The sequence below is a fragment of the Theobroma umbraticum genome, unplaced genomic scaffold (genome assembly GCF_002168275.2).
Source record: "Theobroma umbraticum cultivar Fairchild unplaced genomic scaffold, ASM216827v3 scaffold_30.0, whole genome shotgun sequence".
Lineage (NCBI taxonomy): Eukaryota > Viridiplantae > Streptophyta > Magnoliopsida > Malvales > Malvaceae > Theobroma > Theobroma umbraticum.
Window position 1 is genome coordinate 7,633,273 of NW_018397254.1, and position 21,956 is coordinate 7,655,228.

The 21,956-nt window shown below is 33.1% G+C and overlaps 2 protein-coding genes and 1 long non-coding RNA gene across 5 annotated transcripts; 1 reads left to right on the forward strand and 2 right to left on the reverse strand.

The window, feature by feature from the left end:
* Positions 1-4,368: 4,368 nt before the first annotated feature.
* LOH2 (LAG1 homolog 2) lies at positions 4,369-11,069 on the reverse strand. The gene is made up of 6 exons (XM_021433223.2): positions 10,655-11,069; positions 7,884-8,092; positions 6,631-6,786; positions 5,657-5,842; positions 5,389-5,567; positions 4,369-4,702 (listed from the first exon to the last, which is right to left on the reverse strand). The coding sequence occupies exons 1-6, from the start codon at positions 10,772-10,774 to the stop codon at positions 4,683-4,685; spliced, it is 870 nt and encodes a 289-aa protein (XP_021288898.1). The 5' UTR covers positions 10,775-11,069; the 3' UTR covers positions 4,369-4,682.
* A 2,901-nt stretch (positions 11,070-13,970) lies between these two features.
* Positions 13,971-16,798, forward strand: LOC110411776 (uncharacterized). 2 transcript variants are annotated; one of them, XR_016352332.1, is made up of 3 exons: positions 13,971-14,279; positions 14,567-14,641; positions 16,247-16,798. It is a non-coding gene; the product is annotated as an uncharacterized LOC110411776 (long non-coding RNA). The 2 variants fall into 2 exon arrangements; XR_002444817.1 differs by having other exon boundaries at positions 14,567-16,798.
* A 221-nt stretch (positions 16,799-17,019) lies between these two features.
* On the reverse strand, positions 17,020-20,480 carry CYP707A4 (cytochrome P450, family 707, subfamily A, polypeptide 4). Of its 2 annotated transcripts, none has more exons than XM_021422061.1 (9): positions 20,116-20,480; positions 19,659-19,983; positions 19,226-19,375; positions 18,886-19,134; positions 18,695-18,784; positions 18,529-18,607; positions 18,319-18,425; positions 18,104-18,222; positions 17,020-17,952 (listed from the first exon to the last, which is right to left on the reverse strand). In XM_021422061.1, exons 1-9 carry the CDS (start codon positions 20,319-20,321, stop codon positions 17,781-17,783), a joined length of 1,497 nt encoding a protein of 498 aa, XP_021277736.1. In that variant the 5' UTR covers positions 20,322-20,480; the 3' UTR covers positions 17,020-17,780. The 2 variants fall into 2 exon arrangements, with proteins under 2 accessions (XP_021277736.1, XP_021277734.1); XM_021422059.1 differs by having other exon boundaries at positions 18,104-18,225.
* Positions 20,481-21,956: the final 1,476 nt, after the last annotated feature.

Here is a 21,956-nt window from a genome sequence, read left to right on the forward strand (position 1 = left end):
TCAAGTTGAAAACTAAATTAAATAAATTTTAAATTGAAAATTTACATTATTATAAATAAAAGAAAAAATAATTTATTTAATTATTTTATATTATTTTATTATAACGTAATGCAGTTATTCATCTAAATTTAACTTTAGATATGAAATTTTTTTAAATTTTTTTATAGAAGGAGAATTCAAACTTAATTTTTACAAAAAATGATAAATTAATGTCATCATTATATAATTAAATAATCAAGTAAGAAAATATATATATTTTAATACCATAAATCTTTTACATTTAAATATTTAATTTATTAATAAATATATCAATAATCTATTTAAAGACTTGTATTTGTCAAATATATTTTTCAATTTGGTTCATCAACATCTCAATTTTATTTAATTTAATCTCTGTATTATATATTTTTATTCAATTTAGTCCCTATGACGTAATAGAATTTTTTATTTTGAAATTTTTCATCTACCATGTCAACATTATCATATTCTCATATTAGTGTCACTTGGCATTGCCATGTCATGACGTTAGTGCCACATAGCATGTTACGTCATCATCTCAACACAATGTTATCAAAATATGCCACATCATGGCTAACGTCATCCTTTTTAACTACCAAATTAGATGCTATTGGGAGAAATGACTAAATTGAATAAATTTTCAAAATTAATTACCAAATTGCTTTTATTTTGAGTTCAGGGACTAAATTAAATAAAATTAAAGAGTACGGGGATGGGATAGGTCTTTTGACCATTCTTTTATTGTGTTAAATTAAGTCTCTATACTATTATTTTAAATCAAATAAGTATTTATAATTAATAATTTACTAATTATTATTAATCAAAATACTACTTATCATTTATATCTATGTAGCATTGATGTGGAAGGTGAAAAATGTCACATGGTTATATTATTATGCCAAATTAACATATTATGCTATAATCAATTATCGTTATATCAGCATGTTATATAATTATCAATTATGATATGTTAATATACCATGTCAGCGTCACGCAATTTAAAATGATAAATAACATTTTGACTAAATCAATTATTAACAATAAGAGTTTATTTGATTTAAAGTAAAGTATATGGACTTATTTGGTTTAAAATAAAAATATAACAGTTTATTTGATTTAAAATAAAATATAAAAATTTGATTAAAAATAATAAAAATATAATAATTTATTTAAATTTTCTTGAATAATTTAAGAGCCTTTTTAAATATTATGTCAATTTTATTTATCTTTTGTATATGCCTTCAGAAAAATGTTGTGTTCTTCTCTTTTTGTTTATATATTTATGCATGAAACTATCTAATAATGTCACCAATCATATCTCTTTTTTTTTCCAAACAAAAAAAGTGAAGCATTTATATTTAATTTTGTTTTCCTAGCACATCTCCTTATCAACTAGCCTGTATCAGTAACTATGCTAAGTGCAGATTCTCCTATCAATATTCTTGTATCTTTCTTAATAAGCCAATGTGTAACCTTTCCTGAAGAATAATTTTTCAGAACGGTCCCCATTAAGGTCATATAAATTCACTTTTGATACATTTACTTTTCATTATTTTTGTCTTAAAATACATGTCTCTGAAAACAAAAATTTCGTATGTTTTAGGTAATTTTTGTCACATCTCAAATTTACAGTTTAACTTATAATTCAAAGTGCGAACATCGTAACATATATCCAGGTCACAACTTATCCAAATAGTTTAAAATAAATGATTTCATGTATCAGCTTAATGTTAAAAGTAACTATTCATATGTTCACAAGGTTTGTACATCATTTTCATATATAAACACAATGTTAAATTTCAAAGTTACAAAAACTACTCTAAATATCAAGAAATTCCTTTTAAAATTTAATATTATTTTCTTGCAAATCATTGTTTTTTTTTTTTTAAGAGTGGGGGAGGGGAATTCAAACTTTACTCATTGACAAAGGGATAATACACCAACTAATGAGTGAGTTGTTGAACAGTCAAACTTGCATCCAAATCAATATTGAACTTAATCTAAAAATAAAATAAAATTCCGTAAACCACAACGCCTAACAAGTAGACTAACCATAATTAAGAAAATGACATCCAAATAGCTAGGGTAAAAGCAAAAGAGATCAAATTGAGACATTTCTAAATACTTTAAAATATGGTATCTTAAAAACTTTAAACAAGTCTTATCGAATTGCTTAGAGAGTAACTCTCATAAGTAAAATTTTTTAAACTTATGAAATCATAACTTTAAAACAAATGTAGGATGCAAAATATATATATTTAAAAAATTATTAATTTTTAGAATAGATGTTAATATAATTCATGTTCTCAAAGGTTTATAAACAGATCTCAAAGTGTTAGTGGTTTATATAAAACAGATTTTTAGACGAATAATTTTTATCATAACATGATTTCTAAATTCAAAAACAAATTATTTTAAAATATCCAACATATACAAAGATCATTTTACATGATACTTTTTCTTGATATAAATTTTCAAGTAATTGGTGCAAGTGAAAATTAGGGTAAAAATTAAAAAGTCCAACTGCCAATCCGTATGAACTTAGGAAATAGAAAACTCTTTCGCATTAACGTCCATTCTAGTTTTGGGGAAGCATTTAAACTTCGCTGACAACTCTAGCTCTTGCAATTACTCTAAGACTTTCTCAAACCGTTTTAGTTTGACAGTTTGTTGTCATGGTCATGACAGCTACCCTTTCTACGGCGTCAACCAGGGGCACTTGCTGTCGCCAGTTTGTTTTCGTTTGACAGTTTGTTACTTGACAGCGGAGAAACAGTTAGCGGGCAACTGTAAGGATACGTACGACAGACCAACTTGAAACAGACTGAAGCATCCCTCTTGCTTTGACAAATTCAAATATTAATAAAGAAACACCGAGGCTTTGACCACTGGAATTTGGAGTCAAATTCTGAAACGTCTTTTAGAGGAGGGAAAGCAAGCATCCAAACAATACATGCAGGCGCAGAAAGTAAAACCCAAGTCGCCACATCGCAGATTGCAGCCGTTTCTATAATACTGCCCGAACCATAGGGCACAGGTCAACTGGGGTGTGAAAGCGATGCTTTGAATTTGGACGGTGAAGCCTTAAACAGGCGACGCAACGCTGCGTTTAGAACATGTAAGAGGATTAGATCGTGACAGCTGGGGTTTTGTTTTTATTTGAGGTTGATAACATGAGAAAAAACAATTAAAATCAAATTAAATAAAAATAAATATGGTTTGACCGAATAAAGTATGATTTCATGATCTTAGAATAAGTACGTAGACATATTTGAATATATCATAGAGTAGGTTCACATCAGTAAGTCCTAAGGCAGATAACCTTATTTTGTGTAGGTCTTGATCATAATTAAATGTTCGTATTTTACTAATTATTTCGACGGTGATTTCTTTCTAACTTTGGAAAGTTTCTTTTTCTCCTGTGTCTTTGGTGAAGTGATTGTTTTCCACCAAAAGATCGCCATCAGGCCTCAACTGTTTATAAGATAAAAATGACCTTGTGCTGGAAAGAAGTTACCAAAATCCGAAGAATAATCCTCTTTTTACAAAACGGTAATCGGGTCTACGGAGATCCCACTTTCCACACATGTATGATTCAAGGTACATGCTCATTTATAGTTGTCCCCTCCTCCGCTACACCCATATTACACTTTAATTTTGATTCCTAGTCCTTATTCCAAAACCCGAACAACAGCAGAACAAAAAATGTCATTTCGTGTCGGGAAGGTATCCACAAACAAAAGTTGCATCCAACCCAACAATCGAATTGCAGGCAATGCTCCCTCGAGAAGAAGCCACAGCGTTGGAGAAATTTCATCGAAGCAATGCGGCATGTGCCCAGACAAGAAATTTTTGTGATAAGACTGGCTAGCTCAGCCGAGCAGCCTAGCCGCTTTGAAATGTTATTCTACAGTTTTCTCCCTGTTTGTTTCTTTGACGAAATTAAAGCGGTGAAGACAATATTTTTAAGTATGATCACACCTTACTTACAAAAGAAAATTTAAAGAGTTTTAAACCCTCTTCTCATTGTCTTTTCCTTAAGATGAAAGTTAACGTAAAAATGTAGAAAGTAAGACCAATTATAAGTTTATATATATACTCATCAACCTTTTACCAAAATGAATACCTGTTGATTTAGCAACGCACATTTATACATCTTAATTTCCGAGTTAAAAAGAATAAAAATAATTTACTAGCGCTCATCAATAAAAACTTATCTTCTACTTCGTATTTACAGTTAATATGTTCATATTTGCTAGAAAAGCATCTTCCTCTAGAAGTATCAGAAGAAAAAAAAGGGCAGCCTATCCAGTTTCAAAGGTGTTACTAAAAACAAGAGAAAGAGACACATTCAACAAAGATAACCTTCCCTTGTATTCATTTCTCCTTATGATGACTAATCCCAAAACAGGAGTTTATCCAAAGAAAACAATTATACAGTAATTGCCTATCGTTTATACAGTAAAAAAGAAATCAAGGCATGCTTGATCATCCTACTTCCTACATCTCTATCCTGAGAAGAATCAATCAAAAATTGAAACAAATAGAGGATTTTTACCCCAAAGTAATATGACCAATTGAGTGCAGAGAAAAACCTACAAGAAGTAATCTCCTCAGGGCTTAACATTGCCAGCAAGAGCAAAAAAATTTATGAAATCTTCTGTCTAATCATCATCCTCAGAATCTGCATTCAACATAGAGAAATAACAATTATCAAGTAAGATGAGACAAGAGCTGAAATTGCTCATTGGGAGTTTGTGTATAAAGATTTTTGCAAATTAAACAAACTGAATTCCCGAATTCTAATTTTATAAATCTAAGAGTTTTTATTTTTATTTTCAAACATTTTAGGGCTAATGTTGCAAGTTTTCCTTGTTTTACAAGTCTAATATCAACTATGAGATAAGAAGCCACATGTAGCCACTACCACAGAATTAGATGAGAATTAGTAGTTTTCTCCATTATAAGTCTAATACCAAGTTTTCCTTCTTTTACATAGAAACTTAAATGATGTGACCAAACATTTGGTAGGTATACTTTGGAATGTTGTTATTTATTTTACATCATATATATATATATATTTTTAAGGTGCTTTTAAAATTGTCTTCCTATCAAGAATTTTAAATTCCAGCACTTTCATGCTTCTGCTCCTGCTCTCATTCCTGCTTTCTATGACTCATGTTTCGGGGGAAAGAGTGGAGAGGGAGAGAGAAATTTTAACATCTTCCAACATTAAATGACAATAGCAAACAGAAGCATTAACAATTTCCAAGGAATAACAACATAAAGTTGCACACAATTTCCCTAATATCATAAAACAAGAGACAGATTGATTTTTCCTTTTTTATTTTGATAAAAAGAAAGGCTTACCAGATCTAATATCTTCTCCAACCTTCCCTCTATTGTTCAATTGTCTCCTGATCATTGAGCATATAAGAACCCACCAATAGACATGGAACACAAGCAGCATCAGCAACAGAGTATTGCAAACATAGTACAGGAATCTGGGGAATGCCTCGGAAAGATTCATGTACTCCCTCACATCATAGCTGTCAGAGGCCAACCACAAGAGTAGTTAAGTGATCAATCACTATGCAGATATCATACTGAAACCGAATTATTAACCATAAGGGCAAACCTTGAAGTTCTGATGACCCAAAATGGAAAGAATATTAAACGTAACAAGAGCCAAGAGATGGCAAACAATCCAAAGAACACACTTGCTCCAAGCTCCCTTTCAGAATATTTGAAAACTTTAGCTGCTTCCATAAACACGTCACTTGCATCATGTAGGGCAAGGATAATTGTACCAATGCGGAAAAACCTGTAAACAAGCAAATTAAAATCTTCTTCCACTTGGATATCTTCAAGTTAATTTAATTTATTAAACCAACTCTTATGAAGAAAAGTGTAAAACTCTCAAGTCCTATGTTCTTCCTTCACAAGAATTCCGTTAAATACTCCTCAATTCTGATGTAAGCATCTATTCCTAAAAACTTGCAAGTAATAGCTTTCATTGATCTTGGTCATTGATTAGGTAATGACTCCAGCACTTGCAACATTAAAATAAGATGCTGAGGATATGAAAGTGATCATAGCAATGAAGAAGTGGAAAAATGCCTGCATTTTCACCATGATTTGATGAAAAAAGTTAACATATCACAGAAGATTTTAAAAGAACAACAATCTGCCTGCTTATTGAGGCTTGCTGAAAGTAAATTGAAAGAACAACAAAGCGATAGCACATTGAACCAGGGATGCACTAATTTGACCATACCATACACTTTGTCAGCTATTGTACCCCACAATATATGGATACAGATAGCAAACAATTTTAGAAACTTTGTATAGATTAATAGAAAATATTAAAATTTTCAAAATGTAGCATTCAAAATGATAATAAAAAAAACCAACAAGGAATACTAAAAATTCGTTACAACCAAAGGTTAGATATCCAGATCAAAATTATGCAATCTAGAGAAAATGGTCCAATGATGAGATTCCAAAGATGCCAAGAGGTAAGCAACAATGACTACCAAAAGAATATTTGCTTTTCTGCTATGTGGTAATGATTGGCAATTTGGCGCACTTCCACAGAAACTGGTAAGTTACCTTGTAATGTATGAGTATCCAATCAGGATAACAGTAATTATATGATGAGACATCATCACAGCAAAATCCTTCCTTCGAGTCTCCCATGTAAGGAGTGCCGCAATGCTATAGATGTAGAATCCACATTGGCACATGTAGTAAAGGCTTAAGGGAAGACTGAACCAAAAAAAATGGAAGACATTAACATTCAAATAGGTTGTCAGTAGGTGTAAGAAGCCCTAGTACTCCACACCATGCAGAACTGTGCAATCAAAGAAAAGGGAAATTTAAAAAGAACGAAACAAAATGAGTAGGGCCATGCATCAACGGAAAGGCAGATGATTTTCAATAAAATACTGATAAAGCAGATTTATTCCTTGAAAGAGAATAATATCCCATGAGAAAATGTTTTGCCTTGAGATGTTGACAAGCAAGACACTCCAGAGTCAAAACTGATACATTCACTCAAAGGACGGTAAGAGAACATTTAAACCAACACCAATGAAAAGTAGAGACTAAATCAAATGACAAGTAAAACAAGCTCGCAAGCTCATTTGAAGATAACAATGTGTACCTCAATGAGTTTAACATAGGCTTATCTGCTAATAGTGAAAGGTAAAAGGTTAAGATTTGTATCAGATAGGAGGACAAAGGGTGCTAAAAACAAAACAAGAAAGACAACAACAAAAATCAGATGTTGTATGCAAATTCGCTTTCAAATACATTAATACAAGAAAGATTACGCATTCACAAAAGCTTTACAAAGAGGTGCACGCAAATAAATACCATCTTTTCTACACAATTGTCTACAACTAATTTCAAACAGATTTTTTTTTAAATAAAAAAAAGGGGAAACATTTTGAGCACATAAAACGCACAGATTTCACATACAAAAATAAACCATTTGTCTGAATTAGAAAATAAGATAGGGAATCTTTTTTTTTTTGCTTTTTGAGTACAGATACATCCTTTCCATCCGTAAATAGAAGAGTGGTTATCAAAGCATTTTAATCCCTAAATACAAGAGCAATAATAGTTTTGGCCATCCTCTCTTAAAAGAATAATTACAAACAAGAGAAGAGCCTTTCATGCAATATCAATGTAAGGATCAGAAAAGTAGAGCCTCAACATTTAAGACAAACAGCAACTTTCTGTCAATTAGTGACAAAGACAATATATCTTAGTAAAAATGTCATAAGACTGCATACAAGCACAAAATATGAGATTGATAAATACAACAGCTGAATGTAAGTCCAGGAATATAGGTTACTCACTTCAACTCTTGATCTGGCCAGCCCCTTAAGTACTCTTTTGTATCACTGAACCATGGCTCATAGTAGGTGATTCTGAGAACACATGTTTCAACAGTAGCATAGTAGGCTAGCTTCCACATAGACTCTGAGCATTTCACAATTTTTGCCCGTGTAGCCTCATTCATCTTCAAAGGACCAGATCCCTTACTCAACAACCAGATAGCCAACCTCTTAAAGAACATAAAGAAAAATCAACTTGTATTAACAAAAGATCAAGTTTTTTATACCCAGTTTTATGCAGATGCACTTGCATGTAATATAAATATGAAATGAAACTATTGAAAGAACAAATCTGATCTACTGTGTATTATGACCAATATACTAAACAAAGTTATTGCTTTCTTTACTATCATAAGCAAGGCATTACATTTAAGCAGAACTTTCAAACAGACGCACATCATTTCTAATGAAAGTAGAAATTTCAAATATCAAGATTGAGGAACAATCAACTTATGGAACTGAAGCATAGATTGCTGGCTACTTAGCCGATAAAAGCTCATTTATCCATTCCCTACACTTGCCACTTTAAACTGCAATATATTTGCTTCTTCACTTGGAAAGTAGAATTGCCTCCAAGAAGTTCTAGTAGGAAAATACTTGGAGCAAGTTAATGCTCATCCATAACTTAAAATTCAATTTTTACAAGATATTGAAAGCAAAAGCTAGCCGTTGAATTACTAGCATGTTTGCTTTCAAGAGCAGAGGGGGAAAAGTTTAACATGAATGCATAGGCTAGATAATGAGAGATGTAGTCAATGACAAGATGGAGAAATGTCAGGGAGGAGCAGTCTCTGCATTAAGAAACTGCCACTAAAAGTTCATTTTTGTTTTTGGCCAAAGCCTCCAAAAGTTTATTTAACACGATCCTGCTGTACATCATAAAGGTTTCTACAGCTACACCTTGTTTGGGTACAATTGAATCAATGCGGTACAAATGCATTTGATTAAACTTCCACCTCACAAAGTGTTGCTGGACAAGAGAGAACTTTCTGAACAGTTACCAAATCCTTGGATAGCAAATATTGTGGTGGCCTGACACACTTCTTTTAGTCTCTCTAATCCAAATTCCACGATATCCTTGTATTTTGTTTCAATGAGGCTTGATAATAATTTTATAACTCTGAAATATCATGGGAGATCTACATATCCTAAGGCATCATACTGGAAAACGCAACAAAGAGAATTCTGTGATTCTACATTGTATTGCGATGATATCTCCCCACCTGACTATTAACATGAATAATGACCATATAGTACCCAAGTCATCAATGCAAGATTTAGGAACCGAAATGTTTCTTCAATTCCCAATTGAACCAAACATACATTCCCATAATATTTCTTGAAATATATCATGAGGATACACCTTTTTGGTGAAACATACACTTCACTTATCAGGAGCTTTTATGCAAAAGGATAATTATCTATCAGTGTAACAAGTATAGTTGAAATCACCCATGCCTAAGCCCTGAGACACAAGGACACTTGGAGTAACAACTTCATTTAGGATTTTGAGACATTTTACTTAATACACTGCAAGCAAATCCTCTGCTCTGAAAACTTAGATAAATCAATTCCAAGACAGCCCACACATATGGCAAAAGATTTCCTTAAATTTCAGTTTTGCTGAAATAGCCAATTATTTTTCAAGGTTTATAAACAGAGGCTCAAACTTCGATTGAAAAGCAGGTAGAAACAATTTGAAAAATCTAATTATTGAAAACGACACTTATCTGTTAGTAGTACTTACATTGCACAATGACTTCCAGAAGACAAGGAATATCTTCCCTGCACTTTGGTTTCTAGTGGAAATCTCATCCTCAAAATTTTAGGTTGGATTGGGTGTAACAGATTATGATTATGGTAGGATAAGACAATAGGGATAAGTAAATTGTTTTCATTTTGTCTGTTTATATATGACTAAAACGTTCTCATCTCATCCTACATAATCCTGTCCATGTGGAATTATGGAATCCTACCTTTCTTTCCATAGGATTGAGCAATTCAACATAAATACCATGATGCAAAAGGGGTTTTAAACATTTCAGTTGTGCATATAAAAAAGAAATGTGATAAATAAAAGGAAAGTTACTCATATCCTATCCGTAATCTAATGCATCAAACACGGCCTTAACACACTTCAATTAACAGAGCACATGCTTCTTCTCACCATCTTCTATAACCTTTTCAAGGCTTAAGCACATTTTTCTCTAAATCTAACCATTTCATCAAAAGATCATCCTTACATATGTAAAGCTCCAGGAAATTGACCTTGGATGTGACCATCTTAACCTGAAAACGACTGAATTGCCTGGTGCCATCCAACTACCATTATACCCCGTCTCTTTTCTTCTCTTATCTTATTTATTCTTACAATGCTTTCGTTCTTTCATTCTTTTTTATTATTGTTCTTTCAGTAGCGACATACTTTATTAACATATCCAGACCAAGACTCAAGTCAACGCACTATTAATTAAGCTCAACCACTAAAGATAACTTTCCTTCCAAATATAAGCATAAAAAAAAAAAAGAGAACCAGGATTCAAAGAATGGACTTCTGTATAATCAACCAAAGTTGAAAACGGCCTTCTGGATGCGAGGAATTTCAATTCGAATTAAAAAAATTTCTATCCTTTATAAGCTTATCCATACAGAACGAAATATTATGAAAACTAAAAAAGCAATAACTCATTTAGGAATCAAAGAACACAAAGACAGAGATAAAAGAATCTTACGCGAAAAATGACTTTGTCAAGGAAGAACCTGGCGGCAACGAAACCGAACGCGAAGTAAACCGCCAAGAGGAAATGCAACGCGTCTGGCTTGGCGTTGCGGCTCCAAATAAATGACTCCATCAGACACCAGTTTCAAAGAGAAAGCATCAATCAAAATGACTCCAAAATTTCGTAAAAGAACCAGATTCTTAATGCAAGAATCCCATGCACTGCGCTTCCATTGGAGAAGATGAAGAGAGATCTGCCTTTTTAGCCCTAATTTTTTGCAGCTAAAAGAAATAGGAAGAAGAAAGCAAAAGAAAGAAAGTTAGAGAGAGAAAGAGAAGATTTTAGCTGGTTTTCAAGAGAGAGAGTGGGAACGGGAAATGATAAAAAAAACAATGAGGAAAATAGAAAGCGAGACTTTGAGGTTAAGATCTCGCGTGCTTTATTTAACAAACACAGCAACGGAATGTTTCTGTGAGGCGCTACTTAGCTTCGCTGGATTTTTTTCTTTTTTAAGTTTTTTTATTTCTTTTTTTCATTTCTTGCGCCCTTGAGGGTTCAACCAGTTTTCTCGTAATGTGGGTCCTTCCTCTTCCACCGCGTGACATGTAGCACCAAAAATTTTGCGTAATTGAGATTTTCATTTTAATGGAAAAAAGGCTCATTCATTAGATTTGATTGATTGGCTTTGGCCAATGATTTTCCAATATTTAGTCAAATTTGAACACATTACCTATTCCATTTGACTGTTGAATAATTTTACCAATATTTTGTCAAATTTGAGCACATTGCTTATTCCATTTGGCTGTTGAATAGTATTTTACCTGCTTCACCTCTAGATGAAGTGTTACAATCCGTAAATCCGTAATTAGTTTAATTCGTATAGATTATCGAGTTAGTTCACATGTAGGGGTACATCAATGGTCGTCTTAGCAACTAAATAAAGTATTATGGGATAATTGAACTATTTTTTAAAAATAAAATCTTTTTTATTGATAACTTGTTCATCAATGAAGTATAGTTTTAAGATTTTATTTTATTTTATGTTCTAAGAAAGTTTAGGTTAGATATTTTCGTAATTACATTTACTTGCGCACTAAATTTAGATTAATAAATTATTATAAATAGCACCATTCAGAATCATTAAAAAGTAATCAAATCAAGTTTATCGGATCAAATAATTTACTTTGTACGTAGATTTTAAATATTTTAATTTTCTTTCACTGAAATATAATACTTATTTATTCTCTCTAATATTTTTTTGCTCCGATCATCAATAAACTTCATTTACGTTTACTTAGTCTTACGAACATGAGACTACAACGCTACACAAAACTTGACTAAAGTTTCAAACAAGTTACACGGAGCCTCCTTATAGGAATTTTAAATTTTTTTATATAATATATAAAATTTTTAAATTATTTATAAATTTTTAATAATTTTTAAAATAATTTTTAATTTAATAATTAATATAAATAAATAATAAAAAAATAATTTTATATGTTTGGCTCAATTTTAAAGGTTTTTTTAATTTATATCATTAATATTAATATTTATTTATTTATATGCTATTTACTCATACATTCTAAATCTCTATAAATTTTATTTCACAAATTTTTACGAACCATTAATTATATTTTTTTATTTTTTTATGATGTCATATATGTATTCTATTTTTTACTTTTCATATTTTTCTTTTTTTTATTATATAAATTTTATTTTTTATATTTTTAATTTTTAAAAATAAATAAATTATTTTATAAATTTTAAATATAAATTGTAGTGTTGCACTATTGTTAAGGATTTCATTACTATATTTATTGGAGTTTGAAAAATTATTTTCTCTTCCACCATTATGCACGAAGAGTGAAGAGTGAAAGAGACTCATTTTATAGTTATTTTCAATCATATATATATATATATATATATAAATGACAATACCATTAATGTTAATTTACATTTTTTTATATGTTTAATATTTTTTAAATTTAATTTAATTTTTTAAATAAATAATAATTAAATTATATATAAAATTCTTTTTAACTGTTTAATATCTTTTTTTATTTGATTTCTCTTAAAAATTACTCTAGTTTCGCCCCTGGCTACTGATTACCTTGCGGTAACGCACAAGTTTTTTGATTGAAATGAACGTTTGGAATTTCTCTTGGCAAGAAACTGGAAAAATTATGCTATTCTCGGCAATGGTAACTCTGTTTACTCTCTCTCTCTCTCTCTCATGGCGTTTTGAAACAAACAATATTGGATCTCTCTCTCTCTCTCTCTCTCTCTCTCTCTGTCTCTCTCTCTCTCCATGTTCATGTCCTTTTTCTATTATGCTTCAACTCTTCCACCAAAAAAAAACAGAGTGCTTCAGCTCGATTTTTTCTGTTTATTTCTCGGAGGCAAATACATGAAATTAGGTGTTTCAATTTCTGAATCTCTACAAAACAAAGATGGAATTTCCTGGCATTAGATAGACAGATTTTGACATTTTTTGAAGTAGAATCTTGTAACAAGAGATAAGGAATTATGCAGGCCATAATATGAATTTTATTTTTCTTTCATTTCTTTTATTATTTGTTAATTTCAAATTTCTTTCTTTCGAAAGGAATCAGATGATCTCAAAACAATTAAAGCATTATCTATTTTGTTTAACACATAGAGTATATATAGTTTATTTTTAACATTACAAAATGGAACGAATTTTTGATAGAATTATCAAATGAGATATTAATTTTTTTTAATTGAACAATCTTCGACCCCTCAAATTCAAGTTCCCAAGCAGGCTTTTAGTGAAAATCTCAAACAATACCAAAATTCTAACAAAATAAAAAAGGAGTATCATAGTAGATTAGTAGACCAAGCCGTGGGCTCTTGGTGTAATGTGCAAGTCTAGTAGTGATCATAGGCTACATTTGGTTACTTTGGTGAACAAATGCACAGATGTCAAATTGCTTACTCCAGGTTAGGGTAAGAGTACCCTCCACGGTAAGACAAAACGTGACTCGTGAGAGTCACGTATTTCAATAATTTCAACTACTACCTCGAACAATTACGTTGCAAATGATATAGTATTTACATTTATTCATGCAACCTCAAAACCTTTAGCTATGTCTCCAATACATCGCGGTTTTGGGTCCACCGGCTGTTGGATTTATGGTCCATTCAATATTGGCAATCCAATTTTAAGCCATAACCATGGTTGATTCATAACCAAAACAGTAATTAAAAAAAAAAAGGCTGTTCGATTTTGACGGTGGGGCTTAAATTAAATTAGTGGAACGAATCCTTATGAAAAGATGTGATCCGATCTAGGTTCGGTTGTCCAAAAAGAAGTCCTGGAATTTCAGAAAGAAAACTTTATACTACCAGCAAGAAATATTTCCACTCAAAGGATGCACCTGCCCGAGAAAGCAAAGGAAAAATCGAAAAGCAGGATGGTTATAATTGGGCCTAACAGGCCCAATAGCCCTCCGAGTCCAAAAAAGGGAAAAAGAATGGGCGACTCGGCGTTTGACAAACGAGTTGTGAACGGCCTGCAGCTACAACTACAAGATCAATATCAACGTCAACGGACTCCACTGTACATCTCGTCGATTAGTCTTTCATGGATTTGCATCTTCCAACGAGTTTCGATGCTGTAAGTGTGGTACTTTCTGATCGCTTTCGGTATATAATAAACGATTCCCCGTGATTTTTTGTAATGAAGCATTTATTTATTAAGAATAGATAATAGATCTACGCGGACGCGAATCAATGTAGGAGAATCATTGGATACAAAGGTTGAATCTGTTTATGTGTGTTATTCTTTCACTGCATGTGTCGTTTCACCGTGATTTGTTCTGATTAGTTAATTGGAGAAAGTTGATTTGTTCTGATTTGTTCTTTGAATTTATCTTATGTTTCAATGGATCCCAACCGGTGCAGGCGGCCTCCTTCTTTGCTTTCTGAAAGTGGAATCAAGGAGGGCAATCACTTGCATGTTAATCTGTTTCTGTAACTGTTCGTGCTTCTAACTTTACATGCTTCATCAGTCATTCTTGCATTTCATTGTCAATATCTTTTAATTCTTTTAATTTACGTATAAAATTTTAATTTGTAATGACCCAAAACTCACTGGATTACTTACATGGCATTTTTATTGCTGACTTGTTTGATAGTTCTGTTATGAAGGAAGTTGCCTAGTTACTTACCTGTGTCTCCATCCGTTAAGAAAGTCCATTTTAGATGCAAGATATTTTTTGTCCTCATCTTTTATAACATGTGAACATGGACTGTTATTCGAATACTTGGCAAATAGCATCTAGAAGAAGGTCATTAAGTGTTGTAATTTTTTAGAGCATATTGATTCTGTAAGTAGCTTTAGTGTGATCTAGAAATTTTCGTTCACCATTCTCATTCAGCCAAAAGCTTTGATAGTTTCAAAAATTGAAACTAAGAGTTGGACAACTGGTATCCTGGTGTAACTAGGTGTATCATTAGCAGCAGTGAGTGGGGAAAAATTACTACAAAAAGAATTCAACAGTAGAAAAACCATAAATTGTGGTGACTTATCTTGACTTTGCTGATTGTTCTGTAAATCAAAATCTCGGCACACAAGATTTTTTTTTTTTTTTTACATTTTTTAGATAATCAGGATCCTGATTTTCCCTTTGCTTGGATACAAGGACATATACTTTTGCTATATAAATGTAATATCTAGACTGATAAGCCGACATTAGATTGGTACAGCATAGAAAGTAGAGTTAAGGACAAGCCTGATTCTGTTAATAGACAATTTTGTTTCTCAGATGTATTTCCCAATTTGTTTTGTTGGTGCTCAAAGGTTCATGATCTTTCACACCAATAGAGATTAGCAATTTGTTTGAGATAGTTTGAAAGGTCTTTTTATGTTTTGAGCAAGAACTTTGTTTATTCTAATTGCTCAACAATGACGTGATATACTTAAATTGTGAAACCTTAATCATGGGGATTATTCCTTAACAATGAGATGGTGTTGGTTGAGAGATGTGGCTATAATTGCTGTAGAGTATGATAAAATATGCGATTTTTAAATTCTGAAAACATAGCTATGTGATTTCTTCTTAAAAAGGGGATGGGGTCAGTTGAAAAATGTGGCTATACTGGCTGTAGGAATATGATTGATGGAGAATTGCTGAACTGTCAGTATCTTTCTTACAATGATCTTCCTTACCATTTATTTCTACGATTACTCTACATGGGAGTTAGGCACTTACATGTCGTGTTATGACCAATCAATACAACATTTCAGTGGATTTCATACACATTACTAGAATTTCTGAAATATGGAGATATTTTCCAGGACTTGAGGTGGTACAGTGCCCATGGCTGTGGTGATAAACAAAAGTTAATCAGCATCTTAAGTTTTCCCCTCAAATCTTGTTATGATGTTTGTCATTCTGAAGTAGTTTTAAGAAATTTTATCTATATTGAGTATTTCTAGCCATGATAGATAATTAAGCTGGACGTACTGTCGGCATGTGATAACATGAAGCAAGCAGCAGGTGGCATCTGTGTAAGGATGGAAATGTTTTAATAGTATTCTGAACTTATAGTCTTGATGTTGATGGGTCCATGTGAATGTAGGTACAGCTGTGGCACTGTGATTCGGTAATGATGATAATAGGATCCAGTGTAAAAGATCGTTGGCATGGTGTTGCTATGATGGTAGTGAACCAGCTGCTGATGGTTGTGATACATCTCATGTTTTAATAAGGATGGCACTGTTCTAAGGCATGAAGATGGCAGTGCTAGTATTGCTTTTGGTTTTATCCCAACAAGAGTAAATAATCTGTTTTTTGGAGGAAAGAGTTTGTAAAATACCTAAGTTGTTGGTTAAAATTATCCCCGAGGCACAACGGGATAACAAGTGCTGTTCAGTCTTCTGTTCTCATGTGGGTCATTAACAGTATGCTTATGAACTTGCAGTGTTATGCACTGTTCTTTGTCCTTCCTAGAGAAATGATTGAAACAAACCGGGACGGCTATAATGATCTCTAGGCAACGACCACCAAGTAAAGTTTGAGATTGTTTTTTATACTGTTGTTTTGCCTTTCACTCTGCTGCTTCATCCTCCTGAATGATTCAATGTTGTTTCAGATTGTTTTACCCTCAAATTCGAGGTTTATACTTTGTTTTCGAGTACTGTAGTTTGCTTCTCTCTTTCTTTCTTTGCTCGTTATCTCTACAATTTTTATATTGTTTCTTCAAAGCTACTTCTTAACTTTGTGAACTTATCTTCTCTTGTTAAAACTCTCTTTCTCAGTTTCTTAGTCGTTTTTAAATTGTCTTCTCCATCACATTCACGTTCCTATGCAGTATCATTTGACTGATCTGATTTTGAATCGTGTCTGCTTAGCTTAAGCAATCACTTTTGCTTGAAGGGATAACTGGTCGGAAAATTCCAGATGAAGTGTGGGGGCCAAGTGCTTTGGGCCACCTGTTGGTGCACTGCCTTTGGTTATTAGGTCATTCAACAAGAGTGTGCCCTCATTCGCAAGCAGATTCGAGGCTTAGGAAAGAACGTGCATTGGGGACACCGGCAAAGGCACCTTGGCCTTCGAAGTTGAAAGATATATAGGTAGGCCCATTGTATTTGTACCCAAAATAGAGGTAGGCTCGTTGTGACGTGAATTGTTCCATGAGGCCACCCCCCACCTCTCCTCAGTTGTCACCAAAGTTTTGTGCCGTTAACAGAGAATGTGCCCTCCAGCCAAGGGCACCTGTCTTTTTTTACACGGGCAAATTGAAACGACAGACACGTCGCCTATTTAAGGCCACTTCTGCCGACTGCCACGTGAATCAAGATGCACTAGTAGACACGTGTTTTTTTTCCAGAGGGTCATGGCGGGTGGCAAGCTGGCAATATTTTCCTACTAATTCTCATATTTATTTTATAGTTAAAATGAAAGTTACATAACAATCACGCATGGCTACAGATATAGAGATCAGAAAGTTGGGAATATGATTTCTTTTTCCCGTTAATACTCTTTTTTTTCCTTATTACTACATAATGATTAATATACATAATAAAAGTTACAATTACTAGCTGCAAGAATAACATGAAGGATAAAGCCGATATGGACCCATAAACCCCATGGTGAAAAATAGTAGGGTTTGGTCAGGAGCAGAAAAGTTTTGTTGCTTCAATGCTGGTTGAATTCTTTCCCAAATCTCTAACTAAAGGGCATACATCTCTGCTGGAATCTTTCCAAAATCTGGCTGGGAGTCCCTGTCGAGGGACTGGGAATGGGCCATATTGAATCCCACTTTGAGAACCCACCACCTCCCACCTGCAAATAAAACATCATTTCACCCAAACAGAAAGAGACTTGTCAAAATTATTGAGCACAACAATTTTCTTTTTTTTTTTCTTAACAAAATCTTATGCCACTTTAGATTATGACCTATCTTTTGTAATACTAAACTGCGAGTCAAAAGTACCTGAATTTTGTTACCAGATGGTGGATCAAAATGAACGCCTCCAGCTTGGCAAGCTCGTTGCCGGGGCAAGCGTGAACACCGTTGCCAAATGGCATGAAGGTATTGGGTCTTGGAGCTACCTGCTTGAAGCCATAGCCAAGGAAATAAATTAATGTAAACTAGTGTGTTTTAATAAATGAAATTATGCTTTAAACGATATGGACAAGATTAGGTACCTCAAATCTAGATGGATCAAAATCATGAGGGTCAGAAAAGAATTCTGGATTGTGATGAATGTTCCTAAACAATGGCATCACTTTCCAACCCCTCGGTATCAGGTACCCTGTAACATTTAAAATTGAAAGAAACAGTGATGATACTAATTATTGGAAGCCCCTCAAATACAACCAAGATAAAGAATATTCCAGTTGTAAGCCTTTAATTACCCTTGTATTCCACATCAGCTACTGCTTCCCTGAATGTGAAAGATATGATGCTTGCCATCCTCAAGCTCTCTAGTACAACCTGAAAATCAGCCAAAAAAACTCAGAGACGTTTCTTGAAGTTGGCTTTTCCTAAAACAAAGCTACATGACTTTTAGACAGTACATACCCTATATGTAAGAGGCATGCTCCTTGTCTGTGCCCATGTTAGGGGCCTCTTTCCTCCATCGTTTGAGTCGTATATCGCCTTTTGCTCCTCCTGTAATGATTGTGGAAATCATGAATTGAGACAATTCGATTTGTCTGATGACAAAATTCTAAACTTGCGGGAAGGTTTCTCAAGTGGAATTCTATGATTACCTTAACAGCTTCTAGAAGTTTGGGGTCATCATGGAGGAATTTGAGAATCCATGTCATAACACTGGCTGTGGTGTCCTGGGCAGCAAAAAGTACTCCAATGATGTTATCGGCTATTTTATCCTCAGTCAAAGTTTGCCCCTTTTCATCCTTGAAGTTCAAAAAATGGCCCAACAGATCTTTCTCCACCAGCCTTTTCTCCTTCCTCTCACAAATTATTTCACCCAGAATCTGATTTAATCTTTTTCTAGCCTTTTGAACACCGAAAAAATTTACATCAGAATTGCCTCCAAGTAATCAGATGTGTTTCTCTGATAGCGACAGAGGACATGCTTTATCTTACCAGGAGTGCTTTGTGATATGCAGTCCCAGGAATGTTTGTAGGAAAAGAGTTGTAACCTTTATCTACTATACGGTAGTTCTCCTTCAAGTTCTCTCTGTAGCCTCTATCTAGGTGACCAAAAATGGAAAGAATGCCGACGTCGAAAGAGCACTGTGCAGAGTCAAGGAAACCCGCACGTTAGAAAATCATGATCCAAACAAAGTGGAGGTCCCAGGTTCAGAGCCAGCATCAATAAAAACAAAATTCTAAAAGAAACCCATGTTAAAAAAAGGTGAGGGATAGGACAAGAGAATCAAAAACTCTTCACTTGATTAAACGATATAGATGAGCCAAAAAAACCTTTTAAAAATGCTTTAAGCACCATGAGGTTCACATTAGAAATATGGTCTAATCCAATTTTGTAATGCTCTATTTCTTTTCTACTTAAACAAACCTTCTTCATCTCATAAAAGGTGTTTATAACTTGTCCAGAGCCAGCCCACGACTCCAGGGCAGAAACAGCTATGTCTTCGATACCAGGAATTAGCTTCCTGATGGTATCAGGGGCTAGCGAGCTTTGAACCAACTTCCGTAGTCGATTGTGGTATTCACCCTGGTGAAAGAACAGCGCGTAAGGGCCGATCATCCTCTCTTTGCTTTTGGGGTACGTTGGCTTGAACAAGTGAGCATGAGTCACCAGCACAAACCTTGCAGCTTCGGGGCTAGCCAGCATGACACAAGGGCAACCAAGTATGTGGGTTTTGAAAATCTCTCCATATCTGAACATGGAAAACGATGGCACCCACCAGCCAAGTTCAGTACCACATGCAAAAGCAGAGAGCTAATAAAGAGAAGGGAAATGAACAAGAAAAAAAATACATATCCTATAGAGTAATTAATAAGGCAAGAACCTTTTTTGTTTTGTTAAAAAGAAGATATTTGGGTCTTGAGAGTAGAGTTGGAGAGTTTCTCCAACATATGGCCAACCCATTGAGCCTGGTGGAAGCTTAAATCTGTTCATAGGAATCAGTCCTCTCTTTTGCTTCCTTAGGAAAGGATACGAAAGAAGAGTGGAGAGAAAGAGAATTACGTAGAATAAAATAGAAACAGTCTCCATTGAGAAATGTATATGTTTCTCTCCCTTTCTTTCTCCTATCTCTTTCCCCTCCCCCCCTCTCTCTCTCTCTCTCCCCAATGAGATTTTGGTGTTGCAGCGCTAGCGATGTGTTTCTGCCAAAGTATGATCAGTCGATATGGTGAACGACTGCTTTTCTTTGTGAAGATGATTTCAGTGGGGAGAAGGGCGAGGTGGTTCGGGGTTTATATAGAGTGAAAAGAACTTGTGCAGCCTGAAGTTGATAGGGACAACAATTTTTGTAGATATGGTGGATTGCTCTAATTCGGCTTCGCTAGTGTTTGATTTGTAATATTGACACTAAAGCTACAGAGAATTACATTGACGTACGTCAGCTCTTTCGAGTCGTAAGAAAATACTGAAAAGAACGAGTGACTCCTAGAATTTACTCAGGCCTGGATGAACATCAACCATTAATGACCGGCTGACTGGGGAAAAAATTTGAATCTCGAAAATGAGCTTGGGAGTTGACTTGCGAACCAGGTTGTTAACAGTTGGGAAGATTCTCTCCAATATTTTGAGTTACTTGTTATTGAAGAAAGTCATAGGCATTGATAACATCTACTGCATATGGTGAAGTTTTTTTTTTTTTTATCAATTTAAAATTAGAGAATTGCTTTATATATTTTTTAATGTCATAATTTTTAATTTTATTTTTTAAGTAAAACATCACATATCAATTAATAAATTAAATGTTCATATGTAATTTCTCTTTATTTCTTGAGTCTTAAGCATTATAGAGTAAATTTTCAATACCCAAAAAGAAAAACAAAAAGAAATAATGCGGCTTAACTATATTCTAGTTTATGAAAATTATAGGATAAAAAGATAAGGAAAATAGTTTTTAACAAGTAAAGATATTAAGTTGTAACTTTTGTTGTTTTAGATTGTTTTGTTATTTTGGATAATAAAATTTTGATAAATGTTTTTAAAAGTTTTTAAATTATTTAAGAAAATAAAAATAAATTTTTATGTTTTTATTATTTTCAATTAAGTCTTTATACTTTAGAGGTGAGCAATTGGACAATTTGGTCGATTTGGTCTGCCATAACTAAGGATCAAATAAACTAAACATTTTTAAAACATTGACTAAAACCGACTAAACATAAAGAAAAACCAACTCGACCAAATATTGAATTGGTTCAATCAGTTTGGTTTTGAACCAATAGTGTAAAATTTTATCACTTTTGTTTTTACAAATTACAATATTAAAATTTATAAACTTTATCCATAATTATAAAATATACAAATAATCTAAAACAATATATAACATATGTTTTTTCACTCACATAATTATGTTCTTTACATAAATCTTCAAATTACCATTCACAATTCAACATACCAAAGAGTCAAAGATAATAAAATTAACATTTACAAAATAAAATTATCTAATACAAGACCATTAACCATCGAAAATTTTCAACTTGCTTAGAGAGTTTAGGATTTCAGTTTAGGTTTTGAAGAAAAGAAAAAGTAAAGTATAAAGGTGACTCGGTGAGAAAAAAAGAAAGAGTAAAAGATGGGTGGTTAAAAAATAAAAATGAAGAAGTGAAAGGTCTAAAATGTAACTTAGTAAATAGTAATTAAAAATATTAAATATATATTATATTTTATATA

What these genes read in the sequence shown, in the direction of transcription:
- CYP707A4 (XM_021422059.1), bottom strand. Translation starts at nt 20,321, where the DNA reads ATGGAGACTGTTTCTATTTTATTCTACGTAATTCTCTTTCTCTCCACT. An exon ending in CCTTTTATGAGATGAAGAAG is followed by an intron (nt 19,376 to 19,658) that starts GTTTGTTTAAGT and finishes GACTCTGCACAG; the next exon opens with TGCTCTTTCGACGTCGGCAT. An exon ending in AACTTCTAGAAGCTGTTAAG is followed by an intron (nt 18,785 to 18,885) that starts GTAATCATAGAA and finishes CAATCATTACAG; the next exon opens with GAGGAGCAAAAGGCGATATA.
- LOH2 (XM_021433223.2), bottom strand. Translation starts at nt 10,774, where the DNA reads ATGGAGTCATTTATTTGGAGCCGCAACGCCAAGCCAGACGCGTTGCAT. An exon ending in TTGACAAAGTCATTTTTCGC is followed by an intron (nt 8,093 to 10,654) that starts GTAAGATTCTTT and finishes ATGTTCTTTAAG; the next exon opens with AGGTTGGCTATCTGGTTGTT. An exon ending in TGGAGAAGATATTAGATCTG is followed by an intron (nt 4,703 to 5,388) that starts GTAAGCCTTTCT and finishes TGTTGAATGCAG; the next exon opens with ATTCTGAGGATGATGATTAG.